General features: G+C 43.8%; 1 protein-coding gene across 1 annotated transcript; it reads left to right on the top strand.

Moving 5' to 3' along the window:
• The first annotated feature begins 570 nt into the window (after nucleotides 1–570).
• Nucleotides 571–22,592, top strand: LOC111232942 (heterogeneous nuclear ribonucleoprotein L-like). Its single transcript, XM_022760650.1, has 13 exons — nucleotides 571–606; nucleotides 11,335–11,453; nucleotides 13,270–13,507; nucleotides 14,604–14,689; nucleotides 15,025–15,121; nucleotides 15,294–15,366; nucleotides 17,383–17,442; nucleotides 17,642–17,892; nucleotides 17,983–18,104; nucleotides 19,373–19,571; nucleotides 20,518–20,575; nucleotides 20,719–20,817; nucleotides 21,629–22,592. Exons 3-13 carry the CDS (start codon nucleotides 13,277–13,279, stop codon nucleotides 21,682–21,684), a joined length of 1,332 nt encoding a protein of 443 aa, XP_022616371.1. The 5' UTR covers nucleotides 571–606; nucleotides 11,335–11,453; nucleotides 13,270–13,276; the 3' UTR covers nucleotides 21,685–22,592.
• Nucleotides 22,593–24,008: the final 1,416 nt, after the last annotated feature.

The following is a 24,008-nucleotide window of genomic DNA, read 5'->3' as shown; positions in this document are numbered from 1 at the left end:
ATATTCTTTTGTATGATATTATATGATATTCTTATAACTTTAACTGAAATTACGACTTCTTCTTCTGTAATATTTTGGCTTTTTTTCTTGAAATATTATGATTTTATTCTCGAAATTTCAGATTATTTTTTTCCTCAATGGGGTCCTAATACTTACAGAATCACACCTAATAATAATGATGATGCTGCACTTGGTCACTCTTTTGTTCCTGAAATTGTGACAGAGTGAGATGTCAGTGTTTCTTCTTGTCTTTGGAGCCAACCGACCAGAGCCTACAGAGAGAGAGAGAGAGAGAGAGAGAGAGAGAGAGAGAGAGAGAGAGAGAGGTTGAGTTGTAGCAGGTGTCATCGACCGTCTCTTCCTCCGTTTAACCGAAAATCTTCATCCGTGAATTCACCGTCGTCTGTGATGGAAGCGGGAGAAGACAGAGAAGCAGGAGGAGCAGGAGGAGGAGGTGAATACCACCGGGCAGCCAAGCGGCTCCGGCTGGAGGAGGAGGCCGGCGCAGAGGAGCTGGAGGACGGGGAGGAGGAGGAGGACTCCGCCGGTGAGGAGGCAGCGGGGAGCGGAGGCACCGAGAGCAGGAGCCGGAGGAGCGGAGGGAAGGTGGGTGACGTTTGTTTGCTGCTTCTGGTTAGAAACTCAACACTGAGAGAAACATGTGACATGAAGTTTGTGTCGTTAGATGCAAACTGAGAAGAGACAAGTTTCTATGAAACTACATGTAAAATGAGACGGAAACAGTCACAGATTCTTCTGTTTTCAGTTTTAAAAGATCTTTTCTCAAATAGTTTTACTTGTGTTCACTGAGTCTCAGCTCAAACCAAACCTGGACAAACTGTCTCTGAATGACGACATTAGATCAGGAAACTGGTTCAGGGACACCAGTCACACCTTTCTGCTCAACTTATCCAGTAACAAATGTCAGCTCTTTGGAGGAGTTGATTGTCTGTCAGATGTGGATTGAGGGGTGGGTTGGGGGGTTCCAGGTGTTCTCTCTGAGGCTTTAGAGGTTTGCGAGGAGGTCCTGTGGCCTCCACTGAGGAGGTTCTCACACTCTTTCATTGGGGTTTTAGGCACGACTCTGTGGGCTCGAGACAGTTTCACCTTCCTGGTTCTCGTTCTGGTTTTGATGAAGTGCTTGGATTTCTTGACGAGGTTCTATTGTTCCTTCAGAACGCTTGGGAGAACCTTTAGTAGGCTACGTGGGTTTAACCTTTTGCCTCTTAACCCCTGTTTCATATAGACACATCGTGAAGAAGAAAAAGTGTCTTTTATGTAGAGATAGGCCTGTGGTTTTAACCCCTGTGGAGCTCTTTCCTATGGATGTATTAATAGAGTTGAAGTCACTTCCTGTCTAGCTTCTATTCAAGCAATAGAATACAAGTTCTCGTTCATTCATTCATTCATTCATTCACTGATCTCTCTGAAGCCTGTGCCTGGAGTTTATTTCCCAGATGTCAGCATCCTATATAAGAAACTGGAACGGTCTTGATTTTCACAAAGTTAAACAACAGTTTTATGAGTTCAGAAAAAACTACAGCAATGTTGAACAATGTTGCATCATGGGTACTTATATCATTGTGTCATTGTACCTTGTAGTGGGGCAGACAGGCAAAACAATTGTGCATTTCATGACTAAAGCCTGAAAGCTTCAGGAGATAATCTATGTACCTCAGACGTGGAGGCAGCTTGTATCTGACCTCTGGTGACCTTGAGAGGTCATTGACTCATGCATATCCTTGTTCTAATAAAGATGCTTATTTGCTGCTGTGACTGTGTAACATAATAAAAATATAACCAATAACCAGTTTTGCAGGGGGGGGGCTGCAGACCCCAACATCTCCACGTGGTAAGGTAGCTGTAGCTTGTTAAAAACATTGACAACTTCTGCCGTGTGTTCTATGGAATCACATGACTAGCTAGCACATTAGCAAACACTGTAATCAGAAGCTAGCATGCTAGTTTGGTCCGGACCACACTCATTACTCCAGAGGTCACATCTGAAAATAAACTTCCTGGTTTATCGTCAAAACTCCCCAACGCTCATTTCTAAAGTTGTTTTTTCAACTTCCTGGATGTAATCTCTGAAGTCTAAAACCTTTAAGTGTAAACACAGCCGACTGCTGCTGGTGTATTATGAATTTTAATCCATGTAAATGTTTTATTTGTAAAACTTTTCTGGAGTCTTTCATTCAAGATACTGGGCGTCATTCTGGGGCGTCTTACAATACACCCATGGTCCTCAGGTTGGCACCCGTTGTTTTAATGTGATCCAGGGATTGAAATACCTGAAGAAACTTGTCAAACTGCTGCTGCAGCTTTATCCATGTCCCCACTGTCCGTCTGAGTGATCTGTATGCTTCGAACAGTTCTACTGAAATATGGTTTAAAAGGTTTTTTTCTCTGCACGGCCGAGATTCTGTGTCAGCTCTTCAAAGGTTTTACACCTCTCAGGTCTAGAGGCAGAGACTGTTTGACACTCTGAGATTTGAAATGGATGTTCTCCTTTTGTTTATGAGGCTGTGGTTTTATGAGATACACTGAGCGTGATTTGATTTGGCGTCCTCGGTGTGGGATGTCCCTCGTGGCTCGGCTTCACGGAGGTTTTAGGGTTCTTCCAGAGACTTTTGTGCAGATATTTGAAGGTTTTTGTGTTTTTCTGCAGGTTGTTGCAGGATTATTATCTTTCATGTCCACGTCTGTTCATTTGCCACGTGTGTCTGGCTCTGATCCTCTTCCCCTTGGTGAGACAATATGGCGTCTCTGCGAGGTTCTGGCAGTGACTGGAAGTGCCTGCACTCAGCAGAAACGGAGGCCATCTGTTAACCTTGACGAATGGGCCTGTGGTATTCTCTCGACAGGAACACCATCACCCTGAGTGAGTCTGTAACCTTGTTAGTGTCCAGGTTAGTTCAGGCCGAATCCTGCAGTGAGATCAGAGAAGAGCCTGAGCCAGAGAAACAAACACAGCCAGTAAAATACAGGAAGTCAACTCCAAAATAAGGGCATATGCTCATATAAAAAGCTGGAATTAAAGGAACATTTCATTACATGATTACTGTGGTCCAGACTGAAATGCTTGACGAGTTGTGAAGTGTTTTAGGAGGTTTTATGTTCCATTCATGAGGTCTAGAGTCCATCAAGATGATTCTACTGGTCGAGTGTCTGATCCATTAGAGGTTCAACAGAGGTTAAAGATATTCTGTACCAGGTTCAAGTGGGTCTTTAAGTGGATATAAAGGTCCTGAGGTAGATTGTAGAGGTCCCTCAGGTGATGGTACTCCTGTACGCTGTATGGTAAGGATGTAGGAGTTTCTAGGGATAATTTAGGAAGTTTAAAGTACACAGACGAGCTGATAGAGATCCGTCAGTGTTTGAAAGTCACCAAGTGGGCTGTAAGGGCCTGAGAATGTTATAGGATCCTCACAAGGTGAAGCCACACATCAATAAATGGATATATGCGACAATATATGCAGCGTATGGTAAATTTGAATCTATGCAGCAGCATTCAGCAGCTGCTGGGACTCAGTAACATTGAGATCGTGCATTAAGACGCTCTGAACACTGAAACGTCTGCATGAGTGTTTTATCTGGACACACTGAAGGATGTAATAGAGTTAGGCGAGTCTGATCAAACAGTCCGCCGGCTGCTGCTCGCTCCCTCCTTAACAGATCAGTCAACACTCTGAAGACGGACAGCATCATGGGAAGAGAGATACTGAAACAGCAATGCTTTTCCTGTGGCTCTCACACATCAAACAGGCAGGTAAAAGCGATTTCAGACCGACCACTCACTTTACATTTTGATTATTTAAATCCTGCAGCTCCTGTTTTTTTAATTAGCCTCCTCTTTGTTCGTGCTAAGTGCTCTCGAACAGGACGACACAAGATTACAAATTAAAACAATTAAACCGCCAGTTGTGCGTTTCTATAAACCAGTCAGACCATTCACACCAAACCCATCCTTACTGTGACTGAACCGCCTGCTGTGCTGCAGTGAAATACAGTGTACTCAGTGACAGTGGGTAAAGGTGGAGCTCTCTGCGGACTCCAGCCAACATCAAAGCACCTTTGATCCGTTCAACAGTGAAGATCAAACAGAAATCACCAGTCGAGGTGTGAAACTGACCCGAGTCCTTCAGTAAATGGAGCGGCTAATGCAGAGAACCAGTCTGAGTCCAAATACATCGTCCACGGTGTCAGCTGAAGACCATGACATGGAAAACCTGAATGAATGAGCGCATGATTTTTGGTCTTTTATTCAGGAGGCTCGTCTGAACATAACGCTGTTCCCTGATAAATCATTAATCATCCATCAAATCCATTCATCAGTTCATCCAATACTTTTATCCATTTATCCGTCTCTTCATGAATATTTATCCATTTAAATTCAAAATGAAAATGTCATCCATCCATTCATCTGTTCACCCACTGTCTATCTATCCATCAATTAATTCATCCATCCATCCATCCTTGTTGCTGATTGGTCACACTCCCACCCTCTGTCAGTCGACCAATCAGACACAGTCTCGCTGACAATGAGTGAACTCACGTCTGCATGAGTGTCCTGGTTAAGATCAGGTACTTGGACTATCCCAGTTTTACGTCGCACAGGCGGAACACCGTGTCCTGGTTTCAGAAACCTGTTTGGGACTTTGTCCTGTTTTTGGGAAACCTGGATGAGTTGGAGTCGTCTCATTCACAGCCGCGCCCGCAGGTTGACCTTGACTCACCTTACATCGCAGTTAGTAAGTTAAAGCAATGATGAGATGGTGGATGATGTAACAGGGAGTAACCTGCTGAACCAAAGGGAAAGTGTGAGTCAGTAAACTAGATTATTATCGCTTTTGTTTTTCATTACCGGTGATCGGACGGAGAAGCTAAATCCAGAGAGAGGCCAAAAACCAAACTGTGAGGATCACGAGCCGATGATCAGGACCTGGATATTGTTGGTCATGTGACAGGAACCTGAAGAGCCAGGTTCCTCATGTTCCATGTAAAGGCCACATTGTGAGTAGCTGGAGGCCGCATCCTACAGAGGCTGCTTCTAATGCATCCTTCTTTTACTGGACAGTGAAGGCTCCAACAGGTGCGCCGGTAATGAAAATAATATGGCGGCAAACAACACCGACAGCGACCCCGAGGATTACACTTTTAAATTTAACAGTACAACTGTTAAAACCAAGGACCTTAAAAGCTCAAGTCTCTGTAAGAAAAAAAGAAAAGAAAAGTTATATGTTGTCAAGGTTGCTAGGTGACAGGATCGGTACTTTGGGATGCGTCGGTAAGGGCGGGTACAGCTGGGGACGGAAAGCGGTATCCTCTGTAAGACTGTCTCATTTCAGTTTGACGGATGCGAAGGCGCGACCGCATCCTCCAAAGGTGCCTGAGGGACAAAACTAAACCAGGATGATATCTCTGATGTGAAGTGATGAATAAATATCTAAACATCTCTATGAACACTTGCCAACTTTTCATTAGATTTGTTGTGGATGTGATATTCCCGCTCCCCTGAGGATGAATTCTTCTGGTTTTGGTTTTCCTCCAGCGCCACCATGAGGCTACCAAAAATCAGAATCAGAATCTAACACACCGACATGTTGTCAGTAAATGTCTCAACCCCAGTCCTGATCCCCAGAAGATGAACCTTTTAGCTTTTCCTCTCCTCAGGAGAAACTTCACATGTTCAGCTAAAATCACGAGGAAGTCTCTAATGGACACGAACGGGAGTTTAAACTGTTTCAGTTGAGCTGATTTTAAACCTCGTTCACACATCACAGAGCCCACTGTTTACAGCTGCTCTACAGGGACAAACTGTCAGATCTCCTCTCCGTTCACACACACACACACACACACACACACACACACACACACACACACACACACACACACACACACACACACACACACACACTCCAGAAAAACACAATATTTCCTCAACATTTCCTCATGTAGTCGTTTATAAATGATGTATCATCCTGCCTCATTAGCCTCGTTAAAAGCTCGTTAGCTCGGCGGCTGACCCAGCTAATGTTTACAGTGAAGCAGGGAGGAAGTGGAGGGGGAGGGAGGAGGGAGGAGGGAGGAGGAGGTGATGAAGGTAAAGGCAGCTCGAGGGATGAAGAGGGAGGAGGAGGAGAGGATGAGCTGAGGCCACAGTCAGACAGAGCAGTAATGATACAGCAGCCTGACAGGAAGGAAGCAACATGTCACTGCATGCTCAGCCTCAGGCTCTCACACACACACACACACACACACACACACACCACACACACACACACACACACACACACACACCACACACACACACACACACACACACACACACCACACACACACACACACACACACACACACACCACACACACACACACACACACACACACACACCACACACACACACACACACACACACACACACCACACACACACACACACACACACACACACACCACACACACACACACACACACACACACACACATACACACACAAACACACACACACACAGGCACACACAGACACACACACACACATACACACACTAAATAAAGACACACACATTCACCCAAAAAAAGCTGAGGCTCAGTCACCATGGCAACCGCGTGAGCTGCACCCCCCCTTTGCACTCCTGCTGACAAGGAGCAGAGGAAAAAAACAAGAGGAGGAGGAAGTTCTCAACTTCCCAAAGATTAACCATGAGGTAACCATGGTAACCAATTACTCTTATCAACATTGTAAAAAACACAAAACAAAACAAAAAAAGCATTTCTGTCTCTGCATCGCTTCATTGTTGACTCACGAGTACGTAGGTAACACCTCTCCTCCTCTTCTACATGGGCCAAGTCTCAACCATCGGCCTCCCGCTTGGCGTTGTTATAGTAACCGAGTGCAGCGTAGGTGCAGTGGAGTGCGCACTCGACTGTTCAGACCACAGTGTGTAAAAATATTTTCTGACATCACGTTTCTGTTTTTGAAGAGACAGCTGAAGGCCAGAGTTTGAGGTTAGCACTCACCATGACCTCAGTCACTTCATCACTGCAGACAGAAGATACTCATGTAACAAAAGGGGGAAAAAAATTACTTACACAGTCTGACGCTGCGCTAACGTGGCAAGCTACCTGCAACCACCAGGACTCGGGCCTGGCTCCAGAGGTTCACTGGAGACAGACAGTTTTATTATAACTTCATAACTTAATAATGCAGCTTTTTGCACAAACAGTTTCCATATTATTTTTGGTTTATTTTCATTAATATGAGCACAATAACCAATTTCATCATCATAAAAGAACAAAGCGAAAGGAGGTCATACCTAACTTGCACAGTAAGTGCTAGTTAGGGTGTTAAGAGGTGTTAAGGGAGGAGGTTTGTTTGTTTGTTTGTTTGTTTGAGATTACCTTGTGTGCAGGGATGGTGATGTCAGACGATGTTCCTTGGCAGACATCAAAGAGCATTAGCCTGAATGATTGAGTTCAAGTAGATGGTGCAGACCCAGAGGTAAATCTGAAGGCAGCATTAAAGACTTGATTTCAGTGGCTATGGGAAGCCAGAAAGGTCAATGAGCAGCAGAGTGACATGTAACCTTTTAGGCTGATTTCAAACCGCATGCGTCACTGTATTCACGACCATCTGTAAGGGTTTCACTGTACGTGAAGGGAGGCCCCCAGAACGGCATCAAGGTTGTTGATGTGAGGGAAACATCACGACCAGGAAACCAGATGCAACATGGGCAGAGAAGGAGAGCTGGTCGTCAATCATGATGGTGGCATTCCTTCATCCACGTGGATATGTCAGAGACAAGCCGAGAATCGTACCAGGACCGCAGGGTCATCTGGTGGGAATGACGAGTATAGTTGGGTGTTGTCTGCATAGTAGTGATATGAGAAGCCATGCAAGTGGATAATTGCACCCAAGGAGATGTTTATGTGTTTATTGCAAACAGAAGAGGCCCCAACATCGAGCCTAGGGGCACTCCTGTGGAGAGATGATGGGATAAGGCTTGGAGGAAGTTGGTGGGAATGGTGTCCGGCGGACATATAGTGAGACGGTTTCATGTTTGGTTTGCAGGTGCCCTCAGTGACAGGGCTGACCTTAGCTGTGTCCCAATTCAGGGGCCACATCCTTCAGAGGCTGCATTTGAAGACCGATCGCCTTAAAACCTCAAGTTTTTGTGAAAAAAGTTACGTGTTTTTAAGGTTTCTAGGTTACAGCTTTGTGACACAATGGTAAGGGTGGGCACAGCTGTAAAATCCTCTGTAGACCAGACAGTCTCATTTCAGTTCAGCCTTCATGGTCTACGACGACTACAAAGGGCCACGCCTTCATAGTCTGAGTCCTCCGAAGGATGCATCCCCTGAATTGGGACACAAGTCATGGAGAGTGATGTGCCCTCAACAACTATTGGATGGACTGTGATGAAATATGGTTCATGTTCCCCTCAGGATGAACTGTAGTAACTTTGGTGATCCTTTGTCTTTTCAGCATCAGGTCAGAACTTTAATTTGTCCAATACTTTGGTGCCAATGACTTAATCATTTCCATCAGCTGCACTTTGTGTTTAGCATGCTGACTTACCAAACTGAGGTAGTACACATTATAAACATAATATCTGCTAAACATCAGCAGTGTCATTTTGAGCATGTTAGCATTAGCATTTAGCACAAAGCACTTCTATGCTTAAGTACGTTCTTTAGCTGTAGTCTTGTTAAACCACCACGTGGAGACATTCTCATTGTCTAAAATCTACATGTCTAAAATCTACATGACACAATGTGCATCAGTGTGTTATTTAGTCAGACTCCTTTACAATAACTTTATGAAATCTTGTGCAACTAGTAATTGTGTCAAACTTCTCAAAACCTTAGATTTTGGACTGATACTGTGAGTCTGATCCAGAGATCAGGTCTTTAAGAGGTCAGCATCGCTGTGCTTACTGGAGGGCATCGGACAGCCAATCAGAGCACGTTTCCTGCAGGCGTTGGTGTCAGAAGCGAGTGAACCTGCAGCCTCAACCTGCTGCAGAAACAAAAAGGTCGAGGCTGCAAAGACTGTAACATTTGCTCAACCTCTTCCTGAGAAAGACAGTAAACAGGTTGTTGTCTAAAAAGTGCAAGAGAGGAGATTTTGCAAATGCAACTGTAATGATTTTTTCTCAGTCCCGCCTCACTGATGTCATCTGATACTCATCTCGCTGCACAGACAGAACTGCACATCTTTAGTCTCCTCTGCAACAACCCACAAAGATAAATAAAGCTTCTTATTGTCATCACTTTAGACGCTCACACTAACTCTCCCCGGCGACCCAAATGTTACACAGGAGCCACAAGTTTAACCAAACTGAAGAGGAGAATAACTAAACTTATTAAATCCTCTGGTGTAAAATGTATCAATAACACAATATAAAGCATTTCAAAGTAAAAGTTCTGCATTTAAAATGTCACTGAAGTAAAAAGTAAGGAAACATTATGAACTTTAGATCAAGTGTCATTAAAAGTAATGTCTGTGCAGTAACTGATGTGACATATCACAGGAAGTCATTCAGCCTTTGGACTTAATTCACTGCAGTCAGCAGACTTTACTCCATCATTTGTTTATTTATACTTATTATACTATACTAACTGCGATTCTTACATAATGGTGCAAACAAGTGCAATATTGCTATACTTCTATTCTCTGTGCAGTTATTCTACTGTCGGTTCAGACAAGAGCAATTTTCAACTGTGTAATTTCACCATATACAGTTGCATTTATATTTATATTGTATATTTTAACTATCACCTATTTCTCATATCTTCTGTATATATATATATACATATATATATATATATATATATAGGTGTCGGATATTATTCGTGATTTTTCAATAAAAATGTATTTCCTTAAGTCAAGTAAAGATTATATCTTGAAACAAGATGATTCATCTTTTACAAATAACACAGCAGCTTAAAAACCTTGACATGTAAAAAAAAAACCTTGTTTCATCTGAGGTACAAGTCAAAACAAAATGTTTTACTAAACAAGATATTTAAGATGCATTTTCTTAAAATAAAACCCTATATCTCACTGAAATGTTACTTGTTAAGTGATTGTGTTTTATATATAAGTGTAATCAGATATTTTAACTAGAAATTAGACAAATATACTTGGCAAGATTTTGCAGTGTAAGGACATATTTTTACATTTTATGTTTATGTTTCATCTTTATCTCTATAATCTTATTTCTTATTCTCTATTCTTTGCTGTTACACTTCCATTCTTGAGGGAGCAACTGTAACGTGACCTAATTTCCCCCTGGGGATCAATAAAGTATTCTGATTCTGATTGATCTGATCTTAGATTGTTAATAAAACCAACCGACGTTTCCTCCTATCTTTGATTTGTAGTGAAACATTGGATCATTTGAACAGCTGAGGTGAGACATTTAAGAACTGCAGTACAGAACTTACTCTCCACCACTGGGATCATTAACGTCTGAACCTGTCGTCAGTGTTTTTCACGTGTTAAACACCAGAGCACACGGCTGAATGGACCTGTGTGTGAGGGGCTGTGGTGCCTGCCTGCATGTTGCTGCAGTTTGGTTTGCATGGTTGTGGATGGACAGAGTAGAGGGGGTGGGGTGGGGGGGCGTCTGTCTTTCTCACGGTTGTTGATCACTCTCCGTCTTCCTGTCCTGACTCTTTTGTTCTGTGTTTCACATCACAAAGGTGTGTGTGTGTGTGTGTGTGTGTGTGACCTTGTTTTTCTATCTTTATTGGGTCCCCACACCAGAGGCCAGGAAGTCTGTGGACGCACAAAGACAAACATGTGCTCACACTCTCACACAGTGTGTGACACATGGTGCTGGAGTATCACTACCAAACATCTAGTTTTACATTGATCTGATGGGAACAAACTTAAAGCCCCTTCTCCAAACAAACTGTAAAAATCCTCTGCTATGATTCATGTTAAACATGATTTTTATACATAAAAACTGAGTCTGAAGCTTGTCTCCTCTCACTTCCTGGTTGAGAAATCTGGATCAGGCCTCATGCCCCGCACACCACCTGCTGGCTCCAGGTGGACAGGTCAAAGAGCAGAGAGCATCAAGATGGTGAGAGGAGGAAAATCAGAGAGACTGTTGTTTGAGCCTCAGTCAGACCCAGACTCAGAGGAGGAGTCTGTTGAGACCAGAACCAGAGACTAGCAGACGGATCAGAACCACTAGCTTAGTTAGCATCTTTTTCAGAACGGTTAGTGCAGTTAGCCTTTTTTCAGAATGGTAAGCTTAGTTAACATCTTTTTAGAATATTATAATTATTATTTCAGGGATTCTGAGTTCTCTTCTCTCTGCAGGACGGTGTGGAGGACAGTCACCGCATCCCCCCATCTCCCGTCGTCCATGTTCGAGGGCTCTGTGACGCTGTGGTGGAGGCTGATTTGGTAGAGGCACTTGACAAGTTCGGCAACATCTGGTAAACCTTTACATTTAAATTACCACCTCTAGACATGTTTTAAGATGATTTTAAGATTTTAAAATTATATCCACTCCACTCTGATTTAGATACTTTCATCATAACAAGCATCCCAGCAGCCACTGCTGTTCACCCTGCAGCTAATCTAGTTTTAAGTGAAAATTCAAAATGGTTTCCATCGTTTTCTTTGTTCATTTAAAGCTCCTCCAGTGTAAAGGTCTGTGTCCATGTGTAGTGTGATTATAGATCAGCTCTAGCTTCTATATTAATACTGTGAAAGTATCAAAGCCTCAGTCCACAGAGAAATGCACACAGCCTGTATTCAGAAACTGAGCCTTAAAACCAGCCGTCAGGACTTCTGGAACTTTGTGATGTCACAACAAAGCAGTCACCAAGCCCCGCCCACCTGGACCCACCATCCAAACCTTGCAGGATTTGGTTTCTCTGAGTGTTTTTACCTGAAATCTGCTATATTTTTATTGGATCAGTCAGAAAACAGTCAGCCAATCAGAAGAGAGGCTCAGAGCCTCCTCTCTTCTGATTGGCTCACTGACCTGTTGTTACTAGAGCTCCAGAGAGAAGCCTGAGAGAGGAGATGTAAAACTACACTGAGATGGTTTGTGGTTCTTAAAACCACAAATATATCTTCTGATGGATCAACACTTCAAATAAAACACAGGAGAAGAAGAAAATATGGAGCTTTAACACTCAGTGTTAAAGGACCAGCGTGTAGGATTTAGTTGATCTATTGGCAGAAATTAAATATAAGATTTATAGTCATGTTTTCATTAGTGTGTAATTACCTGTAACTACAAATCATTTTGTTTCCATTAGCTATGAATGAGCGCTTCGTATCTACATATGGAGCAGATATTCTTCCTCGGAGCCCGCCATGTTTCTACAGTAACCCAGAAGGGACAAACCAAACACTGGCTCTAGAGAGTGGCTTTTGCGTTTTTTCGTTACCTGAGGGCCACCGTAGGTTCTCCTACATGCTGCAGCTGGTTGCAATATTCAACCTGACCACTAGATGCCACTAAATCCTTCACACTGGTCCTTTAATATTTAAATCAGTATCAGTGTTGGCAGCGTGATCATTTACTAAGTATCAGTAACAGTGTGGCTCTAGTTGAGCTGATGTGTCGGTGGAGAGCTGAATGAAAACACAGAGGATTGTGTGTGTGTGTGTGTGTGTGTGTGTGTGTGTGTGTGTGTGCATATAAATGAGTGTGTTATTATGATGCTGAAAAGAAGCTGTCATGGCGTCTGAAAACAGTTATTACAGCGATCATCACAGCTGCTTCACAGATAACTGGAGGAGCTGTTGGCGAGAGGACGTCGCTGTAAACTACGGTGGCCCTGAGAGCTCAGCGCACTGCAACTTAAGAAAACACAAAAACATGCAAATAAAAAAATAAAAAACAGACAAATTCAGAAAATACTCATAACACAACAAACAAAGTGATGAACCCGCTGGGACACACTCGTTCAAAGCTTTTATCTCCAGAAGCCACAGAGCGTTGAACAACAAGTGCATCCCAGCCGAGTTCATCACTTTTTATTGTCCCCATGGAAACACTTCCTGTTGTGTTGTGAGTATTTGCAGCTCTTGTGTTGTCAAACTGATGGAGATGTTTTCGGAAGTTGTTTGTGTTTTGTCTGTTTGCATGTGTTTTCTTAAGCCGCAGTGCGTTGAGCTCTCTGGGCCACCGTAGTTTACAGCTCTCAATAATGAGCCCATGTTGAAACAGTGATAACATGTTGTTGAGGGATGAGCGGTAACGCCCGCACCTGTCTCTCCGTCACCTGTCGGCAGCTACGTGATGATGATGCCCTTCAAGCGTCAGGCTCTGGTGGAGTTCGACAGCGTGGAGAGCGCCGAGCGTTGCGTGTTGTGTGGAGGGCGCGAGGCCGTCTACATCGCCGAGCAGCAGGCGTTCTTCAACTTCTCCACCAGCCAGAGGATCACCAGACCCACCAACGCCGACGACCCCACCAGCGGCAACAAGGTCCTGCTGCTGTCCATCCAGAACCCGCTGTACCCCATCACCACCGTGAGTCCAGCAGAACCTCCTCCGTCAACACTCACCTCATCTCTGTTGAAACGGGAATGTCCTCAAAGGTCAAAGGTCACGGTGACCTCACAAAACGCACTTTTGGTCTTGTGAACGTGATATCTCAGTAACACCTTGAGGGAATTTCTTCAAATTTGGTATAAACGTTCATTTGGACTCAAAGATTAACTGATTAGATTTTGGTGGTTAAAGGTCAAAGGTCAAATGTCGTGATGTCAGTGATGAAATGTCATCACTTCATTTTATCATTTAAGGTCAACTTCACTTTGACATCATAACACCATATTTCCTGATACATCGCTGGATGGCGGAGGGATACAACCACATGGAGGTGATTCTAGTTGAGTGATATTCTGTGTTCACTCCCTCCCTCTCTCTCCCTCTCTCCCTCTCTCTCTCTCTGTCTCTCTCTCCCTCTCTCCCTCTCTCCCTCTCTCTCTCTCTCTGTCTCTCTCTCTCTGTCTCTCCCTCTCTCTCTCTCTGTCTCTCTCTCCCTCTCTCCCTCTCCCTCCTCTCCTCCTCTCCTCTCTTCTCTGTCTTCCCCTCTCTCTCATCTGTCTCTTACTCTCTCTCTCTCTGTTCTCTCTCTACTCTCTCCGTCTCTCCTCGTTCTCCTCTCTATCCCTCTCTCCTCTCCCTCTCTCTCTCCTCTGCTTCTCTCTCTCACCTATCTTCCCTCTCTCACTCTTCCCTCGTCTCTCTTCGACTCTCCTCGTCGCTTCTCTTCCCCTCGTTTGTCCCTCTCCCTTCCTCTCTCTCTCTCCCTCTCTCTCTCTCCCTCTCTCCTCGCTCTCTCTTCTCCCCCTCCTCCTCTCGTCTCTGTCTCTCCCTCTCATCCTCTCTCTGCTCCATCTCTCTCTCATCTACTCCTCTCTGTCTTCTCTCTCCCCCTTATCTCTCTTCTCTCCCTCTCCCTCCTCTCTTCTCTCTCTCTGTCTCTCCCTCTCTCTCTCTCCCTCTCCCTCTCTCTCTCTGTCTCTCTCTGTCTCTCTCTCTCTCCCTCTCTCTCTCTCTCTCTCTCTGTCTCTCTCTCTCTCTGTCTCTCTCTCTCTCCCTCTCTCTCTCTCTCTCTCAGGATGTGCTGTACACCGTCTGTAACCCCGTCAGTAACGTCCTGCGCATCGTCATCTTCAAACGCAACGGCATCCAGGCCATGGTGGAATATCCTGACTGTGTGTTTGTGTGTGTGTGTGTGTGTGTGTGTGTGTGTGTGTGTGTTTAGAGTGTTTCTCAGATCAGCAGAGACTTGTTTAAATTCAGTTTAACTCCATTAAAGCTGCAGGTCGGAGCTTAACAGACTCTTTAACTTGAGTGTCGATACGACGCAGGCGGATTAACGCTAATTGGACTGGAGTGTTTTGTTGAGACCAGATCAGGTTTAGATTCAATGAAGCAGACAGGGAACCCCCTAGAGGTGTGGTGGTGGTCTTGTTTTTCTCCTATGATTGGCCCGTTGCTTGTCAGCATGATGAGTCATCCTTAATGAGCTCGTTAACATTTGAGTCAGTAGAGGACGCTCAGAAGGCCAAACTGGCTCTGAACGGCGCTGACATCTACGCCGGCTGCTGCACACTCAAGATCGAATACGCTCGGGTAAACACACACACACACACACACACAGACACACACACACACACACACTTATACACACAGAGAGTGCTCTTGACAAACACACACTCAGGTGCACACACACATATGCACCCTCACTCTCATGCCCACACACACACACCCACCCAGAGGTGCTGTGCTCTGTCGCCCCCTGCAGCCCAACAGACTGAACGTCGTCCGAAATGACAACAGCAGCTGGGATTACAGCAAACCCTTCCTCCTGCACCGAGGTAGGACGCCACCTCTCAGCTCCTCTCTCACACACACACACACACACACACACACACACACACACACACACACACACACACACACACTCATTGTTTCAGGTATCCTGGTTGCAGAGTGGGAGGGGCAGCTCATTCCAGAAGTGTTGAGTTGCTCTGTGAATGATCTCCTCAGTGTCACGTTGAACAGAAATACAACGATCATGTCGGTTTATGACGTGACATCATTGTTGGTAAATTGTGAGTTTGTGTCCCTGATCTCCTGAGACTGATCCCAAGAAAAACAGCATCTGTTGTTGTTTGTCCTCCAGTGATCGAAGGACTCTTGTCCGTCGGGAGCAAAGGAGGAAACAAAAGGTGATGCCAGAGAAGACAGAGTCCACAGAGGGAGGGGGGCCGGGGTGTATGGGGAACAAAACAGCAACTTAATTGAAAGACTTACTGTGTGTAGTTACTGCGACACACTGAGTCAACACAGGTTTCATTTCCTCAAAGTAACCACGTCGTTATTTTAACCCAAACAGAACCAAGTGGGTTTTTCTGCTCCTAAAGGTTCTGTAAACGATCGTCACTAGATGTCGCACCACCAGAGCATCTCAGACCAAAACAGACGCTTCTTTGGCCACACCCCCCTCCTCTCCTTCACATCCCCGTCAGCAAGGTGTTACGGAGCTCAGTGAAAGTGTCACTTAACACATGACAAGAAACACAGATGAATAAAGTTCCTGTTACAGAAAACACAATCTAACCACAACCGTTAGCTCACCTTAGCATGGCAGTGATATGCTACACAGCGATGCTGACAGTTAGCCAGCTAGCGATAGCAACATTAGCTGAACAAATTCATAATATGGGTAACAACAGGTTAGCTAACGTTACCATGTCTACTGTAGCCGTCACTAATGAAAACATCATGTAACATTATGAAGCATCAAGTTACTGACACATGGAGGTGTGCAGCTGGACCCTGCAGGGTTCTCCTCTCGTAAACCAGACCAGTATCAGCTCCATGATCAGACTGGGACAGAAATTCAGCCTTGAACTGATCCACTGGGACTGACTGCACAAATGACACTGGTGGAGCCGGTAAAGACTTGCTGACCAGGATCTTAGCCGGTAGTCCTCAGTCCAGTCCATCTGTGATCCGGTCTCATCTCTTTCTGTGTTTGAGGCCTTTTTAGACGGACACGTGGTTTCTTCTTATTCAGTGGAGGAAATTCTGGAAGGTCACTTTCACCTGAATGCTGCGTACTGCACTGTGACATCACGTCTGTGGGCGGTCCCCTATAAATGTGGACAACAGTTTAACATGAGGGAATCGCATGCACTGGATACCAAAACAAAAAACAAAGAAACTCAAATGACATCACACAGAGGGGGTGTGGCTTGGTTCTCTCCTCAGGACTCCATTACATAGAGATATATATATAGATATATATTGTTTACATAGAGAACAGCTGTTTGCTGCTGTTTTATTATTTAAAATCTCATTTACAGAACCTTTAAACCTGAGCAGACCTCAACCAGAGGGTCTGATCAGAAACTGTGACACTTTCATGTGTCTCTAGACGTCAGTTACAAAGACGTATTTCGAGTAAAGAATCGACCCCGTCGTACCAGGAAGCTCCAGGCTGGAGGGTTAAGCAGGGAGGAGCTCAGCGAGCTCTGCCCGGAGACACAGAGGTTAAACTGTAGGTGGTTGGTGAAGCTGCTGAAGCTGCTGTTGGAGGCTGAAAATAGATTTTCCTGCTGAGGAGAATCATCAGAGAGGGAGCGCTCGCTCTCACCTCCCACCGCTCGGCCCTTATTTGGGTCAGACTCTGCTAACCTCGGCCATTACTCCAAGACTGCCACACTTCCACTGCAATGGTGTGTGTGTGTGTGTGTGTGTGTGTGTGTGTGTGTGTGTGTGTGTGTGTGTGTGTGTGTGTGTGTGTGTGTGTGTGTGACAGTGCCATTGGCACAACCTACCTGTCAGCTCTAATTTGGCTAAACTTTCTGTGTTTGTGTTTGTTGCAGAGCGGGGGAAGGGGAGGCAGCGTCAGGCCATCCTGGGAGAGCATCCATCCAACGGCTACGGTACGTCTGTCTGTCTATCTGTCTCTCTGTCTGTCTGTCTGTGTCTGTCTGTCTGTCTGTCTGTCTGTCTGTGTCTGTCTGTCTGTCTGTGTCTGTCTGTCTGTCTGTCTGTCTGTCTCTCACTCCCTCTCCCTCCCCCTCTCTGTCTCTCACTCCCTCTCTCTGCCTCTCTACCACCCCCCCACCCCTCTCTCTGCAGGCCCACACTGCCCCCTGCTGCCCCTCCCCTCTAACAGCAGGTACAGGAGGAGCAGTGAGGAGGTGCAGGACCTGATCTCCTACCCGCTGCTCCTCCCTAAGAACGCCTCTTCCTCCTCCTCCTCTTCCTCTTCCTCCTTCCTGGGCCACGCTGCCTCGAGTGCCGTCGCCATGGTGAGCGGCCTCCACCCCGCCAAGATGAACTGCAGTCGCATCTTCAACCTTTTCTGTCTCTATGGCAACGTGGAGAAGGTGTGTGTGCTGTCGCCCTCTGACACCTGTCAATCATCGTCACGCCTCACATCAGCTGATTTTGACTTTGGTGGCGGGCTGTGTTTGCAGGTGAAGTTCATGAAGAGCGTTCCCGGTACGGCGTTGGTGGAGATGGGTGACGAGTACGCCGTGGACCGAGCCGTGACGCACCTCAACAGCATCAAGGTGTTCGGCAAAAAGCTCAATGTCTGGTGAGTGATGCCACTCCCTTTGACTTTAAGACGTCATCTAGGAGGCATAACTGAGGTGGGGGGAGGCGGAGTCTGACACATGGGTCTCCAACCTTCTCCCAGTATACGATGTGGTCGGGTTCCTATCATTACCTCATCACATGATGGACCAAAACAAAAGCAAACAAACAATGAAAGAAATGTTTAATCTGTTAAAGATCATTTCGTTCTCAGATCAGCTCTTTGAGACACTTGTGGCTTCAAATCAATGATATTGATTATCATATTGATGAGGGTTTTGCCTCAGTTGAATTTATAAATTCTTGATTAATTTTCTAGTGAATGTGAAATATTTAAAGATACCATTGAACACATCATAGAGCAGGTTTAATCTCTAAAATGTTGGTCCCTAGTCTCTGGTTGTCCTCTATCGGTTGTCTAGGTGACATGAAGAGGACGTTGTAAACCTTCAGCATTGATAACTTGATCACCAGAACTTATTTTTGTTGATATTATTGAAAAAAAAAATAATTAAAAAGCAAGAAGAGAAAATAGTCTGACTTTTCTTTTTGTGTTAAACATCAGGGAAGGGCTACACAAGTCAGAATATCACTGTGATAATGTATTTGATTTTGTCATCCTCTTTGAGCCACAATATAAACTGAAGAGTGTGGCTGCAGGACGATTGACGAAATAGAAACTGATCACATGTTCATTTGCTCTGACTTGCACTAGACTCTTCAGGTCTGTTGAAGGTACTTGGTTGGAAAGACTCTATAAGTCCCACCTGTTTTTATACAGATTTTTACTGTATTAAAAACCCAGGTGGAAAATGTTAGTTTTGTTAACTAGTATTTTGTGTATTGTTGGGTAACACTATGAGCACATGAGGTTATTTATGTAGGTAGACTTGTTTAGGACCAACATGCATCTGGGTGTGCCTGTGGTTTTTAACTAGAGCAGGAAACATTTTGCAACGCTTTGCTGATTGTTTGGATGAATTAGCAAACAGGAAAGACAATGGGTTTTTTTCTATATTATTCTTTTTCCTGTGTAAACTACATCCCCCATGGTGCATCAGGGGCCTTTTGATTGAAGCAGAGAAGGTTAAAACTCGATGCTGAACTTCACATTTACCTCATGTCCAACTCCTGAAGCTTCTCAATTTTGTCCCATGCAGCTCAAACACACAAACATCATATCCCTGACTGACCAGCTTCTTCCGTCTTCCTTCATCGCCTCCCCCACCCTTCACCCTCCCACACCTCTCTCCCTCCCTCACCCATCAGCGTGTCCAAGCAGCACGCGGTGATTCCCAGTCAGGTGTTCGAACTGGCCGACAGCAGCAGCAGCTACCAGGACTTCAGTCTGACCAGGAACAACCGATTCAGCAGCACACACAGCGGCAGGAACATCATCCAGCCACCCGCTACCGTCCTGCACTTCTACAACGCCCCGCCCACCCTCACTCAACACCAGCTGCACAAGGTGAGGTCGCACCTGAGGTCACACCTGCATTTTTAATGGAGAAGGATTATATTTAGTTGTAGCTGGGGTGGAAGGAGTTTGGTGGTAAAAAAGAGCTTTTTAAAGAAGAACCTGGGGCTAAGGATGGAGCTCTGTGGGACTCCTTCAGAGATGAGATGAGGTTCTGAGATTATCTTTAAATGTTCAATTCACTTTTCCATTTCATGTTGTAGCTTCAAATCTAAACTGTGCCAAATATTCATGAGTGTTTTGAAAAGCTCCTCACTGCCCTAACAAACATGCTAAAGCAGTCTCTGGCCAATAAAACTCCCTGGAATTGACAATTGACAACAATAACATTATTCCCAAAACCTGGCAAGAATTGTAGAAAACGTGCGTCTTATCGCCCTCTCAGTCTCTTGAATTCAGATTACAAGAAATAATCGATGTGGCTCGGACAATGTGCGGAGGCTTTTGCAGATAACAGAAGCGGCTCACGCACAAAATTGATGTTGATGTTGCTGGATGCGGAGAAGGCAGTCGATGGGATCAAACCTAGATTCCTTCTGCTAACTCTAAAAGCAATGAATTTCTGAGAAGCATTCATTCAGTTTATGGAGACACTCTTTTTAGGTCCCAAACCTCAAATTTCAACCGATGGGATGTTGTCGGATTCCTTCCATTTCTCCAGAGGCGTCCGCCGAGGTTACCCAGTCTCCCTGCTTAATAGCGATCGAACCTCTGGCGATTGGTTTAAACAAACACAACACATCAGATGATGATGATGATTATAGGCTTGTTCGGGCAGATTTCATCTCTATGCTGGTCCCTACTCTCTGGTTGTCTTCTAGGTGACATGATAAGGCCATCGATAACTTTTGGTGATTTTATTAGTTAAAAAAATAGTTACAAAGCAAGGGGAGAAAGTAGAAACAGTCTGACCTCTCTCCTCTGTTTCTGACTCCAGCTCTGTACTGAACACAACGTTCCCGCCTTCAGCAAGTTCAAAGTCTTTGACGCCAAACGTGAGTTTCACCCAACGTTGACCAGAAATGTTTAAACCCGGGATCTGACTGTCAGGATACACCTTTCAACATCTGTCTTTATCATGTCTTCTCCTTTTCACTTTTTCATCATCATTTTCTCCTCCTGCTCTTCCTCCTTGCAGCCAGCTCAAAGACTCTGTCGGGCTTGTTGGAGTTTGACAGTAAAACTGAAGCGGTGGAGGCTCTGACCGTCCTTAACCATCATCAGATCAGAATACCCAGTAAGTTCTCAACTGACCCTGACTATACCTGATATATACAGTATACATATAACAGTAAGAGCTGTGAAAGAAATACTTCCACCACGTAACATCCTTTTAAAATATTCTGATCATTTCTTCTGCTGGCAGCAGGTTTCAGGTGGTGACATCATCTATAACCAAAGAGCAGGCAGCAGCAGACAGTCAGGTCCCTGCCTGTTTTCACCACCAGATGTCAGGCTTCATACAGATGTGGCTTTTAGACAAACAGATAAACAGAGACAGGAAGTTTTAAAAGTGACGTTCAGGACAGTGAAGATGATGTTCAATGACATCATCATTATGTTAATGACATTACCCATATGCAAATGTAATATATCTGTATATATTGAATTTTCATATATGTACATGTAAGAATTATATATGAAACCTGTTACAAATTGGAAATATAGATTGGGCATTTATCATTTATATATGCTTATAATTTAGACATAGTGTATGTTACATAAATATATATCTTTCCCAAAGCCTGTCAATTATGTTGATAATATGTGTATATATATATATAGTTAATGAAGCTATATTTAAACGATAGAGCGGGTTATAATGCTTAGCAGGTTCAAAGTCTCAGACCATGGTCCCTTAGAATGGGAGAATAGACATGTTTAAAATGTTATATGTTATCATGCCTCATATTTGTATATAAGTGATAATCATATATCTTATATAGGGACATATATGTCACATATTACATATTACATGTCTATATGGGTGGCCTGACTGTCATCATTGTTCTCTATGAAGTGAACTTGTTTCCCTCTCTGGCCTGCAGACAGCTCCAACCCCTTCACCCTGAAACTCTGTTTCTCCACCTCCTCCCACCTGTGACCCACAAACAAGATGGCTGCCACAGTCACCCAGAGAGGAAACGTGTTTGTTACAAAAAGAGAAAGAGATGAACGGAGGATTTCAGTTTTGTGTGTCGACTCATCGTGCAGCAGGGAGATGGAGTCATGACGAAGCATTTTTTTTAAGAAGAGCAGCACCTTAATGACTCGTGGCAGTTTGATGAGCCTTTTCCTGAATGATGTCGGCGGTCTGAGAGGAAAATCCTTCTGCTCCGACGTGTGAACACAAGTCTTCTTCCAGCTGAACACTTTCATTCAATCAAGCATGACAAATCAAAATCAATAAATGACTTTATCCTCTACAAACGACCCTTTCGTATCCTCAAGTTAAAACTGTAACTATCAACAGACACAAATAAAACTGAATTTTAGAGGCTGAAATATTTGTTGTTGTAACAAAACTCAGGGAGGAATCATTACAAACTGTAAACCAATCAGATATCAGCCAGGAAGAGAGACATGTTGTTTAGAGATTTTTATTTAAATCCTAAAACATCTTTATTGTTTTAATATGTCATTGCCTTTGTTTGGTTCTGCAGAAATATGGATTTATTTTAAGTATTTATTTTATTTCATAGTTAGTAATGCTTTAGATTACGGCCTACAATGTGCAGTGGAGTGCACCAGTACATACATGAAGGTGCAGGGGAATAAGAGGGTAGCAACGTGGGAATTTAAGAATATTTTTAGACTGTAGACATTTAAAGAATGAGTATTTATTCAGTTATTACAGGACACAGTGTGACCATTACATCATATAAATCTGCTGTGATTTCTTTCAAAACACTGGAAAGAGGACAGCTAAACTACATAGTTCTTAAAGCTCCATATTTTCTTCTTCTTTGTTTTATATGAAGTGTTGATCCATAAGAAGATATATTTCTGGTTCATCTCAGTGTAGTTTTACATCTCCTCTCTCAGGCTTCTCTCTGGAGCTCTAGTAACAACAGGTCGGTGAGCCAATCAGAAGAGAGGAGGCTCTGAGCCTCTCCTCTGATTGGCTCACTGTTTTCTGAGTGATCCAATTAAAATATAGCAGATTTCAGGTAAAAACACTCAGAGAAACCAAATCCTGCAAGGTTTGGATGGTGGGTCCAGGTGGGCGGGGCTTGGTGACTGCTTTGTTGTGACATCACAAAGTTCCAGAAGTCCTGACGGCTGGTTTTAAGGCTCAGTTTCTGAATACAGGCTGTGTGCATTTCTCTGTGGACTGAGGCTTTGATACTTTCACAGTATTAATATAGAAGCTAGAGCTGATCTATAATCACACTACACATGGACACAGACCTTTACACTGGAGGAGCTTTAAAATGTGTAAAGTAAAGGTTCCCTTGTTGCTCAGTAACAGTCACACTGTTAATAATAAGACAACAACTACCTGTTAGTTCAAAATACCAACAGCATAAATTCTTCTCACTGTTATCCTCTTATTCCCTGACGTCATATCTTGTACCTACATGTATGTATAAGTATAAGTATGTACTGTACTGGTGCAGCACTACAAGAAAAAAATTTCACTGGGAATTGTAATTTATATTTGTTTGATTTATTGATCGATTGATTTTAACTTCTATTTTAGTTTTTAAAAAAAGAAGGCAAAGGGAAAGAAAGCAAAAAAAAGTGGTGTGTTCAAGTCAGTGTGTTTTTGAACTGTTGTAATAGTTTTACAGAAACTGTGTGTGTTTACAGCCGTACATCTTCTGAACAACTTTTATAAAGAGGGGGGGGTCAATGTTGGTTTACTGAGGAAATGATCTCAAACATCATCATCGAGTTATCAGTCCAGACGTGAACGGACAGAAAAGCACAACATTATTAATGGCCAGTGTTGAACCCATGTTTACAGATTATTTCAAGTTTGAGGATTAAATTAAACTCTTTTTTTAGTTGTTTGAACTGTGACTTTTTCAGTAGCAATACTTTAGTGTGGTTCTTTAGCTTTGTGTAGTTACACACTGTGTTTAATTCTCATGAGAGTGAGTGTTATTGCAGTCACAGTCAGCTGGTACCCAACACTCACACATCGTTAGATTTAAAGTAGATATGATGAACTTGGTTGTAAACAGTTGCTGCTTCCACATCAGCTGGACACACACTCTCCACTGGGTTGATCCTGTTGCTTTCTGCTGGATGATCACATGTTTGGTGATAATGTGTCAGATATCAGCTGATTCTGCAGAAAAAATCAATAAAAAAATCAACAAAAACTGCTTTAACACAACCTGCAAGTCTTTGCCATGAAGTCAGTCAGAGTTAATGTTACATGTATGTTAACGTGTGCAACTATGACACAAAAATTACTTT

Source organism: Seriola dumerili, unplaced genomic scaffold (genome assembly GCF_002260705.1).
Source record: "Seriola dumerili isolate Sdu_G_001 unplaced genomic scaffold, Sdu_1.0 BDQW01000349.1, whole genome shotgun sequence".
Lineage (NCBI taxonomy): Eukaryota > Metazoa > Chordata > Actinopteri > Carangiformes > Carangidae > Seriola > Seriola dumerili.
This window is presented reverse-complemented; position numbering and strand designations above follow the sequence as displayed.

Excerpts from the sequence above, each read along its gene's own strand:
- LOC111232942 (XM_022760650.1), top strand. The coding sequence starts at position 13,277 with ATGATGATGCCCTTCAAGCGTCAGGCTCTGGTGGAGTTCGACAGCGTG. Across the intron at positions 15,122-15,293 it reads TCAAGATCGAATACGCTCGG|CCCAACAGACTGAACGTCGT; the intron begins GTAAACACACAC and ends CGCCCCCTGCAG. Across the intron at positions 15,367-17,382 it reads ACCCTTCCTCCTGCACCGAG|AGCGGGGGAAGGGGAGGCAG; the intron begins GTAGGACGCCAC and ends TGTTTGTTGCAG.